This window comes from Conger conger, chromosome 14, assembly GCF_963514075.1.
Source record: "Conger conger chromosome 14, fConCon1.1, whole genome shotgun sequence".
Taxonomy (NCBI): domain Eukaryota; kingdom Metazoa; phylum Chordata; class Actinopteri; order Anguilliformes; family Congridae; genus Conger; species Conger conger.
The window spans coordinates 17,025,605-17,040,534 of NC_083773.1; the positions used below are offsets into that span (position 1 = coordinate 17,025,605).

The 14,930-nt window shown below is 38.3% G+C and overlaps 1 protein-coding gene across 4 annotated transcripts in view; it reads right to left on the minus strand.

Moving 5' to 3' along the window:
- Window positions 1-14,930, minus strand: part of atp2b2 (ATPase plasma membrane Ca2+ transporting 2) — a 168,539-nt gene that overhangs the window by 41,252 nt on the left and 112,357 nt on the right. For all 4 annotated transcript variants that reach the window (XM_061219328.1, XM_061219326.1, XM_061219327.1 and 1 more), the window contains 5 exons: window positions 10,577-10,834; window positions 8,825-8,950; window positions 6,480-6,605; window positions 5,568-5,600; window positions 4,238-4,330 (listed from right to left, as the gene is read on the minus strand). In XM_061219328.1, coding sequence (XP_061075312.1) covers window positions 4,238-4,330; window positions 5,568-5,600; window positions 6,480-6,605; window positions 8,825-8,950; window positions 10,577-10,834 — 636 coding nt within the window. The remainder of the gene's footprint in view (window positions 1-4,237; window positions 4,331-5,567; window positions 5,601-6,479; window positions 6,606-8,824; window positions 8,951-10,576; window positions 10,835-14,930) is intronic.

Consider the following 14,930-nt stretch of genomic DNA (forward strand, 5'->3'; position numbering starts at 1 on the left):
AAACTAATTGGATGGTGCTTCATCCCTCAGCAAGTCAATGATCCCAAACATACACCAGTGCTCTCTATCCTCTTAATGATGTTCCAAACAGTTGGTAAACCTAATGTTTGGCCGAGGTCTCTGTTTTTCTGTGATTCTTATTTTGACAAATGCCAGTAACAGACACCAAAGGCAATCCTAGAATCTAGACTAGATACTGAAAGCTTTCTTATACCTGCACTAAGGAAGTGATTTAATACACTTGCCTATTCAGAAGCAGCTGAGAAACAACCTCCAAATACTTTTGGTCCCTTAAAATGGGGCGACTATGTGATTGCAACATGCATCACCCAATATGAATGTAAATGAATGGGGAGAGTCTGCACTTTAACCTCACATTTATTGTTTCATTTCAAATCCAATGTGCTGGACTACAGAAACAAAACAGTCTAAATACATATGTATTTATTTCTTTATTGCTTTTACTAGGTACTGTGCTGTATAATAAGATATATGGGCTTCTATTATATAGTGAAGTACTAAGTACAAGAATAATGTTGGGCATGTATTCCGTGTTGAAGATTATCATGATAGTGAGGTAAGAAATGGGTTAATATATCGTATGATATGAGTGAATTGTATGGGAAAGGTACAGTATGTTAAGGGTTATTAGAGCAGGCATGGTTTTGTAAGCACTAGAGTAAGAAAGTTCTAGAGTCACAAGAGTAAGCAAGTTCACTACTGTAACTAGCCAGTAACTTTTTAATGCTTTTTTAACTGTTTTATGCAACTCAAGGAACAAAATATTCACAATTAATACACAGTATAAGAAGTTACATAATGTCCCCAAAGTTAGCCATCTTTGTAAACTCTAATGGCAAACACCCCAGGATTATAAAATGATAAATGTAATTTTCCTCATACAAAATTTGCTCAGAACAAAGCAGTCATCAATGCCCTTCAGTTTAATGCATTCCAATTACTTTTAATATATGTCCCATCAAGATTTTACCTTGACATGTTATTTGGCAGCTAGTTTGGAACACTTCAAAGCCAAGGTAAGCACAATATGATGACAAGGCCAGCACTGTCAAGTCTCAAAAGAACATGTTTATTATTTAAAACTACTGCGGAAGTTTCCGCCAGTGACAATCTCTGTTGTTCTGTGAAACTGTTTTCACGACAATATGCTTGCTACACTGTTGCTTTTCGCACCGGATGTGTACACATGTATGTGTGTTTACAATAAAAGGGGAAATTATTTAATTTAGCTGGAAACAACTTCAGCATTTTTAATATCTTTACTGTTTTAAAAAGCAGCATACTGCACTTGGAGGTTAACAAAAGTACTTTCCCAGTGTATTCTGCACAGACCTTCAGTGGATAAAGCTCCAGCCAAACCGGTCTGCTCTGTAATGCTTCCCTAGTATTGTACCACTCATTTCAATTTTAATTATGTTTTTGCACTAAAATATCTGATATATACTGTGTCTTATCAAAATATATTTCCTGATGAATGATTAGAATACAACATAGATCCTAACACTGCGTATGCTAATGATGTAGTCAGCTGCACATGAGATAATGCCAGCTAATGACTAAGTGAAGGAGCATCAAAAGGCAGGTGGCGTGATAAGAACTGGCACTACATTACATTACATTACATTACAGGCATTTGGCACATGCTCTTATCCAGAGCAACATACAGTTGATTGGACTGAGCAGGAGACAATCCCAGTCATGTACCTTAGCCGCTACACTACAGGCCGCCGTACAGGAACTACAAGATCCACTGCACTGCAATTGCTAGCCACCATTTTGAATAGCACAGGATTATGATCTTTGCTATGATCTTTCACATCTACTAATAGTCATATCCATGGTGTCATATTTATGTGTCAGACTGATAAATGGTTGCTGTCCCATTGCGCAGTAGTCTCCACTTGCTCACAAAAGAGAACGGGCAGGTGTGAGAACTTTACAATAACACCACAGGAATATTGAGAAAAGCCATTTTATGCAACACTTGTCATCACAATAATCAAGAATTGGGGCAATTTGGTCACAATGCCTCTGCTTCCAATGCAAAATAGGCTGGAAAGCCACCCAGAATACATAATCATGGATTGCCAATGAATTGTACTGCATATGTGACAGACCAGGTTTGACATAAAGATAACTAGTATGGCTGCTCCATCAGTTTTACAAATGCAGCAGCTGCAGGAATTTGTAAAAATGTTTGTTCACATTGTTTAAATTACAAAATGAACTTATAGGATGATCTAATGTGGTGGACATATAGTACCTTAAATATAATGAGAGAATCATTCCTTTCAACTGTTTATATAAAGCATTGTTACCATCTACCAATTGTACCAAATAATGAAAAATAAAATATATATATCGTATGTGTAAATAGTATAGTTTGTAAAGTTAACAAGATAGTGAGCAAAGGAGTCTGTCAGGTAGTTATGAAAATTGTTTAAAATTACCTTACTGTACAGTACCTGCTGAGATTTTAGATTTTTTAAATTTTTTATAATAATGGATGAAAATAACTGGATGAAAATATGCTGATGTTTGGTTTGATAGGGATTTATTCTATTGCACAATGTATAACCTCCATGGAGAAAAATGAAATCCTGACAAATGTTGTCTTTTGTGAAAATAGAACTCATTGACTTATAAAAATCTCTTGCAACAATAAATAAGAATAACAAAAATATCATCTGGAAAATGTCCAACATACAGTGCAGGCTGTTGGACTTATCTAAATACAACACTGTTTCAGAAAATAAGGAAACTCTTAACTGTATAATATATATATATAAAAATTATTAACAGAGGTGAAAAAATGGCATTAATATATATATATATATATATATATATATATATATATATATATATATATATATATGTATTAATGCCATTGTTTCACCTCTGTTAACAATTTCATTCTGAGAATTAAATCCAGTATCCTCAAGTGATTATCCTGAATTTAGTTAATTGCTTATTTTGATCATTTCACATATTAGACATACAGTATATTGCAATGTCTGTGACCTTTGTTTAAAAACCCTGCTGAACCCTATAGCCATATTTATACTTTCATTAAAGAAGTGATCAAATGATTATCAGGTATAAAATGTGGCTGTACTGCAATCCTGCGAATATGAAATCAGGTGTGTTCCAGTGCTTTCGCTACAAATGGAGTTTACTATACAATGGCTAAGAAAGAAAAAGGCTGAAATTACAGAATAAGATCATGTGAGCAGGTTTGCATTAAAAGTAAAAAAAACGCAGTTTGCCAACATGCTACCAAAGTCTAAGATAGTACACATGCTGAGGAATTGCCACAATATTTGGTGCACATTTACACTATGTGTTTTAAACAAGGGGATCCTTTGTTTTGTACAAGGGAGAGAATAATTCTGTTAAATGACGTTGCACTCCAGAACGTTCTTCTTAAAACAGAAATAGTATTAGTACCATCGGCACAGCTGTCGGCCCTCCCGCACTCTGCGACTCGGCACTACGGTGTTCCCCGAGTGAGGCGGCCAAGATGAGGGTCAGCTTTTGAAAGAATAGTTGGTGAATGGTCCTGCCATTATCGGACAGTTGCGGTTACCAACGACGGCCTGATAGGTGGTAGCTTGCTGGGTAAGTTTCGAAGTCTGCAGAAATCCTTTCGATATATTTCAAGCTCTGCAGTATATTAATGCCTTTCAGTCACGGCAGACTGAGGAAACTGAAAAATACCCCATTCAGGTAAAATACTGATAAGGGGAAAAGGTCAACAACTTAGAACCCAGTCCTGTGGGCGGTTATAAGGTCCTATTCTTAGAACAGATCACAACCGCAACATGGATTCATCTCCTTTAGATCTCAGTCACAAATCACAGCCACATGTTACATGACCGGTGAAATAACGCGGCCTGCCCCGAACCCGTGCAATCCCAACCGAATGCACAGGGATATCTGCGCTTGGGTTCACGATACGAGCTACAGTAGGGATCCGTTCTCTGATTCTTTTTTTTGACTACTTATTGTGGCATTCCTGTGTAAGTTATTCATACGCATTATGGGGAAAAGTAAACAAACAGAAAGGAGAGAATTAAGAGGAAAAAAGGACTGTATCACAACTACAGGTGACATGCATTCAAAATAAGTGTACAGTCAGAAAATAAGAAGGGAAAATCATAACAGTTGGAGAGGGAGATACCCATTGGATAAGGACAAGGGAGTCTTCTCAACGTACCATTGACTAGGCTGGCATTACCAGGGGCATTTGCGCCTGCAGCACCATCGGTAGCTATAGTTGAGATGGGGTTGGAGGAGGGATGGGAGTGGTCTAGCGAGTAATAATGGATAAAAAAGGACAACAAATAGTGAACAAAAATAGCATGGTTAGGAAAAACAAGAGCCTCATCACCATGATTAGTATTGTTTTTATACAACGATTCAAAATGAAAGGGCAGGGAGAAGAATGCTATTAACAGGCATAACATTCACAATGCAACATAAAGACAGGTCTCACATAATATGGATAAACAGAACAAAAAATAAACAAATACACAATGATCAATGGCACAATAGGTGTGGATTGACCAGCTTCTCCTATGCTAAACCTGTAACCATCAGAAGTGCTACAGAATGAATCAGTGGATTTATATTTTGGCACAAAAAATATACAGTATGTCCTACAGTGTTTTATGAGGCTAACTAGAAAAAGGAATGAAACACTCCCTTTACAATTACATAGTATGCTAATTTTGTTATACTGCTCCAACATAGCCAACCTTAAGTGGTTTAATTCTGATTTGACTCCCTTCACGTTTTGATTCATTTTTATTGATTGTTATTTTGCGGGGGTTTTCCAATATAAATGTGAATCCCTCTCTCGGTCTGACTACCCATCAGCACATTCTGCTAGGTGAAAATGAAAAGGGCAACTTTTAACCCAAAATCAGTTATATCTAACTTTCAATTTCCTGGATTTGCAGTGATGATGAGGTGCCTGGGGCCACAGAGAGATCCTCGAATTAAGGCAGAGCCTTTAAAAGCATGCGTCATCATACGGACGGGGCCCAACTCATCATTTATAGCAAGCAATAAGTCACTAACATGTACTGTCTGGTGTTTAATCATTGAATAAAAACACATTCAAATTAATAACAAAATCACAAAGCGAGCCAGCGGTTCTCGTTTTGCCAAGAAGATTTGCTTTGGTGATAATATTGATGTGCCATGCGCAAAAAAAAAAAGTGATTTATTCTTTTGTGTTTAAGGAATTTTACAGCAGATTCGGTCAACCCATGGATCAGCTCAGCCTCTGCAGAAACATGGATGAGATGCCTTTTTTCCCATACTTAAAAAGACATGACTGGCTTTTCTTTTTAAGTGAAGAATCAGTGTGACTGAAGCTGGGTCAGGAATGGGGGGTGGGGGTAGGGAGGGGGCTGGAGTTAAAGAGAGGGTTTAGTTGGGTAAACTGGTGGGGAGGGGGGGCGGGTAGGATTGAACTGTGACTGTGCTGATAGACACCCCTGGGGCACAGTGAGGTCAGGTGACACAGGTTCATACTCTACCTGCTGGCTGCTGGCCATCCTCCACTGCCTGACCTGCATAGTGATTTTCAGAATGATAAGACAATAAGGTGGTGTAGCTACATGCTGGCTGAGACCGTTACACCGGTAAGATTACTATTAACGAGCAGTATAATGTTTAAGGAACAATGTTCTTGAGATTTGTGGGGATTTTTTACACAGATAATGTTCAGTTCTGAAGAGTCATAACTGCAACAAATATATTTTTCCCATTTACTGTACAACTGGGTGGACAATTATTACATAAACTAAATATAGGAGATTAATTTCTAGTAGTATCTTGCCTTCCACCTATTTAGGACCATCAATGGTCAGAAATCTACAAATAACTTTAAAATACGCTTCTAGAGAATGATGTATATGAGTAACATAATCTATGCTTTAGAACATTTTTCAAGGCAACTGCGAGCAGATCTTTAAGGTCAATAAGCATGATAAAAACATTTCATAATCACACTAAAAAAAGCTAAATAAAAAGAACAATAAAATACATGTTTTTCTTTTGTTCAACGCCCCTCATTATTGTCTGTAGTTCAGCTTTACAATCCATAATGATTCCCTAATATTCTGGTTGCAAGAGTGAACACCCTGGAAGGCAATACTTATTATTGTTTATATGGTGCCGTGCAATAATACAAAAAGAAACACGGTAAGGAATTGAACTTCATCAACCTCCTGGTTTAGATTAGCACATGGAGACAGGCACTCCATAGGTCTGTGCTAATCTGCATTTATAAACTGAACTGGGCTCATCAGCAGATACTGTAAGCATAGCTTCTTCACTCATGTCGGCACGGAGGCTGGACTGAAGATGAAAAAAAAGGGAGTTCAGATCTCTGCTACAGCTCCACGCAACGTTCCTGATGTATGCAGACTGGATAACTGCCGACATACCTTTCTTCTCCTTCTTCTCCTCCTCCTCTCCACCTGCACCCAGGAGCGTGAAGATGATGCCTGTCTGAGAGTTGACTCCCACCGCGGTCACCAGCATTCGGCCCGAGCCCTCCATCACGTGGGTGCCTGTGGTATGCATCCAGGGGCACAGGTCAGGGAAGGGTCATCAACTTTCTTAAAACAATTTCCTGAATAACATTCAATGAGTGCTCCTGGTAATGTTGGCTCCAAACTACCTAGTTTCCAAAATACCCAGATAATTAAACCCTCTTTTTTTCAGTAGAACTGTATGTAAATAATAACACACTGAAAAGAGATCCGTATTCACAGAAATCACTACGAGAAATCTTTCAATTGCTGTGTTCCATGTCAACTCGGAAGCTTGTATATGTAGATCCGGTATTGGAGATTGGAGTTTGTGGTGTTGGTAACAAGGCAAGAAGCTGTAACTAGCTCTGACATAGAGATACATTGTATCTCATAAGCTGTTCACACACTGAACATAACTTTGCAACATAATTGTTGTTTGCCGTTATTGTGCATTCTCACATTTTGGCCAGCTTGAATGAGGTCAGAATTAGGAGTTTCTAAAGTATCTGGAATGCAGAGTATCATTTAAGTCACAAAATAAAAGGAAACATAGCCATAGCAACTGTCATTAATAGTTTATCGCTAAGGTTAAATATGAGGTAAATAAGGGTATTATCCATCGGATATTTTAATTGCAATGCTGAGCCTCTTTATGAGCAGGGGTTCAGTAGAAATACTACGAGCAGAGGTTCAGTAGAAATATTACGAGTAGGGGTTCAGTAGTAATATTACGAGCAGGGGTTCAGTAGTAACATTACAAGCAGGGATTCAGTAGTAACATTACAAGCAGGGTTCGGCAGTAATATTACCCAATCTGCTTATGACTCCGGTACCTACTGTAAAATGCATCAATGGTTAATGTGTAGCTAGGCTACTTACTTTTCTCTTTTCTTTTTGATAGCTGATAGTGATAGACAACTTTGTTGACTCTGTGGCAGATATGTACATGTGTACATTATGGTTTTAATTTAATTTTTAAAACGTTTAAAATGTTTATAGTGTTATATTTTATTTTTTCCCCCTTGTGTTTTCATAGCCATGGTATAAGATATATAAACCACTATTTATAGCACAAGATATATGCACAGGAATGCACAATTCTTTTAGAACAGGTGGTTAACAGAACACTGTCGTGTTATGCATTCTTGTATATGCACTGCATGTCATGGTTTAAATCTTACATAAGTAACTGGGTTTCTTCTTATTTTTTTTGTTGCTTTTAAATACCAAGTGAATGAATGCAAGGCAAAACATTGGAATATCCAGGCTTATCCCTACAATTAAGATGTGTGGCATGCTTGGATGAGTAATCATTCAACTGGTTATCAATTTTAAATAATATTGCCAAAGCTCACAGGAATATTCTTATCTTTACTATTTTGGCATTCAAGTCATCTGATCCATAACATCAGGCTACAGATGCACTAATTTGGAAAAAATATCACGTTCCTCTATTCCTCTATCCTCTATCACTTCCCTTTTGTTCAGATTATGTGTCAGTTGAAGGCAGCTCAGCTCAACTCAGGCTGCACAAGTACTACTAAAATCCTAAAAGTATGGAAGAAAATGTACAATTATGTGCACCTTGTCCTGACACAGAAACTGAATTATCTGATCTGGATATAGGTACTACATTATAAATGTTATTCACTGAAAGGCAAACCCTGAACACCACACGACACATTAACAAATTAGCAAAAGCTAGAACCATAAGCTTTCTGAATATCCAGCTCTTAACCATGTATTCAAATATGGGGTATGACTGCAAATAAAGGCAAAATGAAATTCTCATAAATATAAGTTGAGAACAAAATAAAAGACCAATGGCATAATCTTCGTCAGATATACAGGAAGTGCACTTTGCACAAATAATATTCTGTCAAAATGATGTAACTTTAGTGCATGACCTCGAGAAAAGCCATTAAAGCTGAAAGAAATTCATAACTGCACATCAATTTTATGTGTTTCTTTCTTCATTGAAATTCAAATTATAATTAAGATCCCTTTTCATCCATTTAGAAAATGTCAGGCTGTTGTGAGTTGAATAATTGATTCAGTACATAAGGCTTCTGTGTAGTTTACAGAAAATAGGGGTGAGGTCTGACTAATTCATCAATGTCTTTGAATTGTCCATTTGTTAAACTACTCTATAAATGAGTACCATAGCAAGTCCCATTGCTACTCCCTGCTCTACTCCGCGAGAAGAAAAACAAGGTCACCTAGAAATCGTAAATGATAGGCCGATGGTCACTGACCAGAGAGAAGCATGGGGTCTTTGTCTGCTGATTTCCGCACGTGGTCCGATTCCCCCGTTAAGGAACTTTCATCAATCTTCAGATCATTTCCTTGTATTAAGATTCCATCCGCTGGAAGTAGGTCACCTTAAAAAAGAGATAAAGCAAAAAAACCTCACATCTATTGCAGGGCTGACATAATAATCCCTAAATTCTAAAAATAAAAAACCTCAGGAATAAAAAGGTGCAACTCCGTAACATCCAAAGAGAAGCTAATTATGTCCCCTTTTGTATCTTCTCATTTGTCAATTGTCAAGATAAATGACGTCTCGCTTCAGGTGTCTTCTGATGGGCTCCTTCTCCGCCTAGCCTGGCCCTTGTGTTATGCATTTGGCTCACAATTCCTTTCACTGTTTATATGCAGAGATCAGCAGCATTATGTGTCATCATCTGCTCTCATGTGTCTGTTAGCTCAGTCCACCTAAGATACAGTACATGCAACATAATACAATATACAGAATCTTTCCAGACATGCTGGCCTAGTACTTCTCTGGGCTCCCAGGGGTCTGTGGCGGAAGGGGGAAGTGGTAAAATCTGAATACGGTTTTATGCGTGAAGGACACCAGTTTCTGCATAAATGACACTACCTTCTGTATGAAGGACACTACCTTCTGTATAAAGGACACTACCTTCTGTATGAAGGACACTACCTTCTGTATAAAGGACACTACCTTCTGTATAAAGGACACTACATTCTGTATAAAGGACACTACCTTCTGTATAAAGGACACTACCTTCTGTATGAAGGACACTACCTTCTGTATAAAGGACACTACCTTCTGTATAAAGGACACTACCTTCTGTATGAAGGACACTACTTTCTGTATAAAGGACACTACCTTCTGTATAAAGGACACTACCTTCTGTATAAAGGACACTACCTTCTGTATGAAGGACACTACCTTCTGTATAAAGGACACTACCTTCTGTATAAAGGACACTACCTTCTGTATAAAGGACACTACATTCTGCATAAAGGACACTACCTTCTGTATAAAGGACACTACCTTCTGTATAAAGGGCACTACCTTCTGTATAAAGGGCACTACCTTCTGTATAAAGGACACTACATTCTGTATAAAGGACACTACCTTCTGTATAAAGGACACTACCTTCTGTATAAAGGACACTACATTCTGTATAAAGGACACTACCTTCTGTATAAAGGACACTACATTCTGTATAAAGGACACTACCTTCTGTATAAAGGACACTAAATTCTGCATAAAGGACACTACCTTCTGTATAAAGGACACAACCTTCTACATAAAGGACACTACTTTCTGAATAAAGGACACTACCTTCTGTATAAAGGACACTACCTTCTACATAAAGGACACTACCTTCCACATAAAGGACACTACCTTCCACATAAAGGACACTACCTTCTGCATAAAGGACACTACCTTCTGCATAAAGGACACTACCGTCTACATAAAGGACACTGCCTTCTGTATAAAGGACACTACCTTCTACATAACTGACAATACCTTTTGCATAAGGGACACTACTTTCTGCATAAATGACACAACCCTCCTGTCAGTGTCTGCACATTTCTGAAAATCATTTTCTTAAAGGAGAAATGAGGGCAACTCAAAAGGGAACATGCATATATAAATTCATGACAGGGCTTTTAAAAGTTTTTTAAAAGGTTTTAGCAAATTCACAGTGGTGTGGAACTAAAACATTAGATTACAGTGAAAAAACACGTACCATATTTGATTTGTGCGATGTCGCCAACCACAATGTCCGCTACGGGAAGCTGTATGACCTGGCTACCACGCACCACTTGGAATTTCTGCTCCTGCTCGATGCGGCTTTGTAAACCTCGGAACTGCTTCTCTTTGCTCCAGTCATTAAAGGCAGTGACAATCACAACACAGACCACAGACAGCAAGATGGCTGCCCCCTCGATCCAGCCAGCCTCTGCCTCACCCTCATCCTCTACACCTGCGGCAGCACTCCCACAAGCTGAAAGGACATGGAGCACCTGTGTGTGAAAATGCATCCATAACTGGGCACACACATACACACTCCCACACGCTGTAAGATAAGGGGCACCTGCACATGGAAATACATTCAAACTTGGCCACACACATATACACATACACACACATACACACTCCCACATGCGGTAAGATAAGAAGCACCTGCATGAGGAAATACATTCAAACTTGGCCACCCACACGCATGCACGCACACACACACGCACACACGCACACACGCGCACACACGCACACACGCACACACGCACACACACACACACTCCCACGCACTCCCACAAGCTGTAAGATGAGGAGCACCTGCATGTGAAAATGCATTCAAACCTGGGCACACATGCCCCTATAAACAGTAAACACATGGAGCACCAGTATGTGAAAGTGCACACCCACACGGATCCACAAGATGTAAGAACACAGAGCACCTGTATTTAAATATACATTCATCTCTGTGCAAATGTATACAGATTATTGGATCACACTTTAATGACAGTGAATCATAAAAACCACATATCTGAGTAATAACGGGAAAAGTCTGGAGAACAAAATGAGATAAGTACATCACTCCTGCTGCAGACTTGGCCGCCATTTTGTGAAGGTACACATTTTCCACCATACCTACCTGACCGCACAAACTGCACCCCCAGTTTTTCTTTTTTCATGCTATCACAAAATTCATTCTTTTTAATTTAGCTGAGACAGAAATATATGTCACTATATTAAAGATGTTAATATAAATCTTTAACAGTATATTAACATATCTCCACTATTTGCACTTGACCTAGATCATATTTATCCCAGACAGGAACCTTCTAACAGCATTGGAATGATTTGCCGATGATGGCACTCTAGCGTTCTTAATTCTACAGTCACCTTCATCGACATCACTGGCCCGTTAGTAATGAAAAACCATGATACCCAACTGAGTCATGAAGGCTTGGCATTGTCTCCACTGTGACTACTGAGACACCATCATATCAAACCTCATCTGAAGTCACCTGTAAGATTTAGTGCAGTAGAGGTTGTCATTCAGATATCCTGTGACAGAGAGCTCTCAGGGCCACAGCACAATCCCAGCTTGGACTAAACACCACAGTGTTAGCTTCTGCTCCAAGGTGTCAATCACAGTTTCTAATGCAGGTTGTTGATAGTACAGATGAAGAGGGCCATTGTGCCTGCATTAAACTGTGCCCAGCATATTTAAACTCACATCAGGTACAAAATTTACTTTATCTGCAATGCTCTATTCACAATACTCTGAGTGATATCAGCTGCCATGGCTCCAAATGGAGTGATTGTGCTGCTTTATAAAGCAGAGAAACAATGGGAATGTGCCAGAAGCAGGCTCTCTATATAGGATAGCACCTTGGTATCCCGTGCTCTGTGGGTGAGCTAACACCTTTAGTTAAATGTGAATTCCCTGATGAGCAAGCATGGCTGCGTCTCCACGCCGCCTCACCGGCTGCAGAGAGAAGAGCATTCATTGAGGCCACTGTCTCTGAAGGGGACATTTAAAGCAATACTGATGACATGGTTCATTTAAACCTCTGCCACTTAAAGATTTTTATTCCTGACCTGTGAACATCACCTTGGTAGAACACAATAAAAAACCTCTCTTAATTTCTCTCAAAGATAACTTTAAATAGCATAAGACCATAATCAAAATGACCCAAAATAACAAGTGAAAATATTTCTGTGAATATATGTAAATATTCTTTTAGGAAAGTAAATTATTTGTGACAGAAAAGACTGTTAGTAGGGGTGTAAACCTCAGGCTTTATCACAATAGGATAAAATGTTGATTTGTGAAACAATGGTTCAATATTTGGCAATATCACAAATTTAGCAACGATATGATCCAAAACAGTTGAATCGCAAGAACGATCAATATACAGCTAACATATTCTTGTTACAATATACACATCCAGGCACACTAATTTATCAACGGTAAATTTAACAGAAGGAAAAATGGCAAGGAAAGGGAAAGGTCTTGTCATAATCATAAAAAAAGATGGCGGCATTATTGCTAGAGAATAAACTGCTGTCAACATGTAGTATGGACATTTAAATAAATATTTTGCTATGATTCATAATGATATGGATCAATTTTTATAATTTGTATTGATTGGACCGGTTTGTTTCCCATTGAAGCAATACATTGATCCTGATCTATCATTACACCCCTATTACCTTACAATACTCCTACAACTGCTCCTAGTCCTAGTTCTACTGTTGCTGTTCTTTTATACTATTATCTGTAAATATGGTTTTCAAGCCATGTAAAATACACCTTCTGTAAATCCAAAGAGGCTAGTAAGTGTTTTGTAAATTCTGAAATTGGCAAATGAAAATGTAACTGTAGTCAAGCTGAAAGTTCAGGCTTGATCTAGTTGCTGTCCGTGGTTCTGAAGAGTACATCAGATAGTAAGCTATATATATATATATATATATATATTTATGTACACCCAAAATCAAACTTCATCTGCAACTTGTTCTCATTAAAGCTCCTAGTCTCATTTCCATGGCTGGCAAAAAAATTCTAATTAGCATTTGCTAGTATATTCCATAGCTGAAGTAAGTTTAAGAATACATGAACTCTTCAACATCGTTTTGCCACACATTAGCAAAAATGAAGGGGGGGGGGGGGGGGGGGGTGTCTTATTTGCTAACATTACTGCTTAACTTTCCATTTTAAGTTTCTGTGTTTGTTATATAACCTGTTATATTTTATTAATATTGCATATGCAGATCAGAAAAAGGTCACCTTTTCTTATTCCACAAAGGCTTGTGACCTTTAAACAAATATTTGAGCAATACAGTGCACTCTCTAGTTTCCTGCCATTCTTTTTCATGTTATGAGGAAAGAGATTTTTCCCCTCCAAATACCATATTGATCCTGAGATGCCTGCTTATCATAGCATGGAGAGCCAGAGGGAGAAAATCTGTAATGGGATAATTCAATCTAAACACCAGTGATGACTGGGAGCAGACACACAGCATCATCAATCTTCCTTACCCAAAGCAGACCATGTCATTCTGCTGCAAACCCAGAGAGGCTGGCTGTCAGCAGACACCATGGTCCTCACACATCATGCCAACTAGGGATTTCTCACGATGTAATGCTCTCTCTGATGCTCAATACTAGGTTGACACTGCATCCTCGTTTGCCAGCTTGACACAGGCAGAAAACTAGGACTAGGAGTCTTGAAATACTTGTGAAACATGAAAGTAGTTTACCACCATTTACCTCACCTTGGGCTATTTTTAAAAGCCAGGTGGAATAGCCTGTCTGTATCTCTGAGAGAGATGGGAAGGAGAAGAGAAATGGCCATTTATTAGACTTTAATAAAAATCACCGAGGACTATTTCATTTCAGAAGACAAAAAGAGACAAGTTCTAACTTGTATTGCTACTGTTATGACTCCAACATTACTTACTCTAGATTGTTTCTGAGCTGTTTGGGGCTTTATTCCTCATGTAACTTTGGAATTAAATGTGTGAAATCTATACCTCTATCTCATAGACATCAGTATGTGGACTTTATGCAGCAGAATATTATGTTATATTATACCAAACAACTGACTAAGAAATTATCTACCAACTTGATTATATTAGATATGTGAGGCTAGGACAGCTGGGTATAGTATTCCAAGATGAACAGACTAATACATTATTCTACTAAAAAGTGCTAATAACCTGCATTAACCAGACTAATCCATTATTTCCTTTGTCATGGCTCCAGTAGGTCCCTTTTCATATCGTCTTGTCATGCCATGCGATCACAGACCACACACTGCACAAGGTAAAAATGTACTTTAGGTTGAACTTGCGTAAATGTTTTAACAACTAATATGCACAAATGAAAGCTAATTTTTGTTGGAAATGTAATTTAATTTCTGACTGTTGTGATTGATATTATTAATTCAACATTTGGAACAAGCTTGCTTAATGGCATTGCCTTCATTGCACATTTTACAGCAGAGTGGCTTGATGCATGGCCTTCACCTAAAGGTTATTTCTCTAATGACATCTTTCGCACACTCCATTAACTTGGCCCTCAGAAAGCA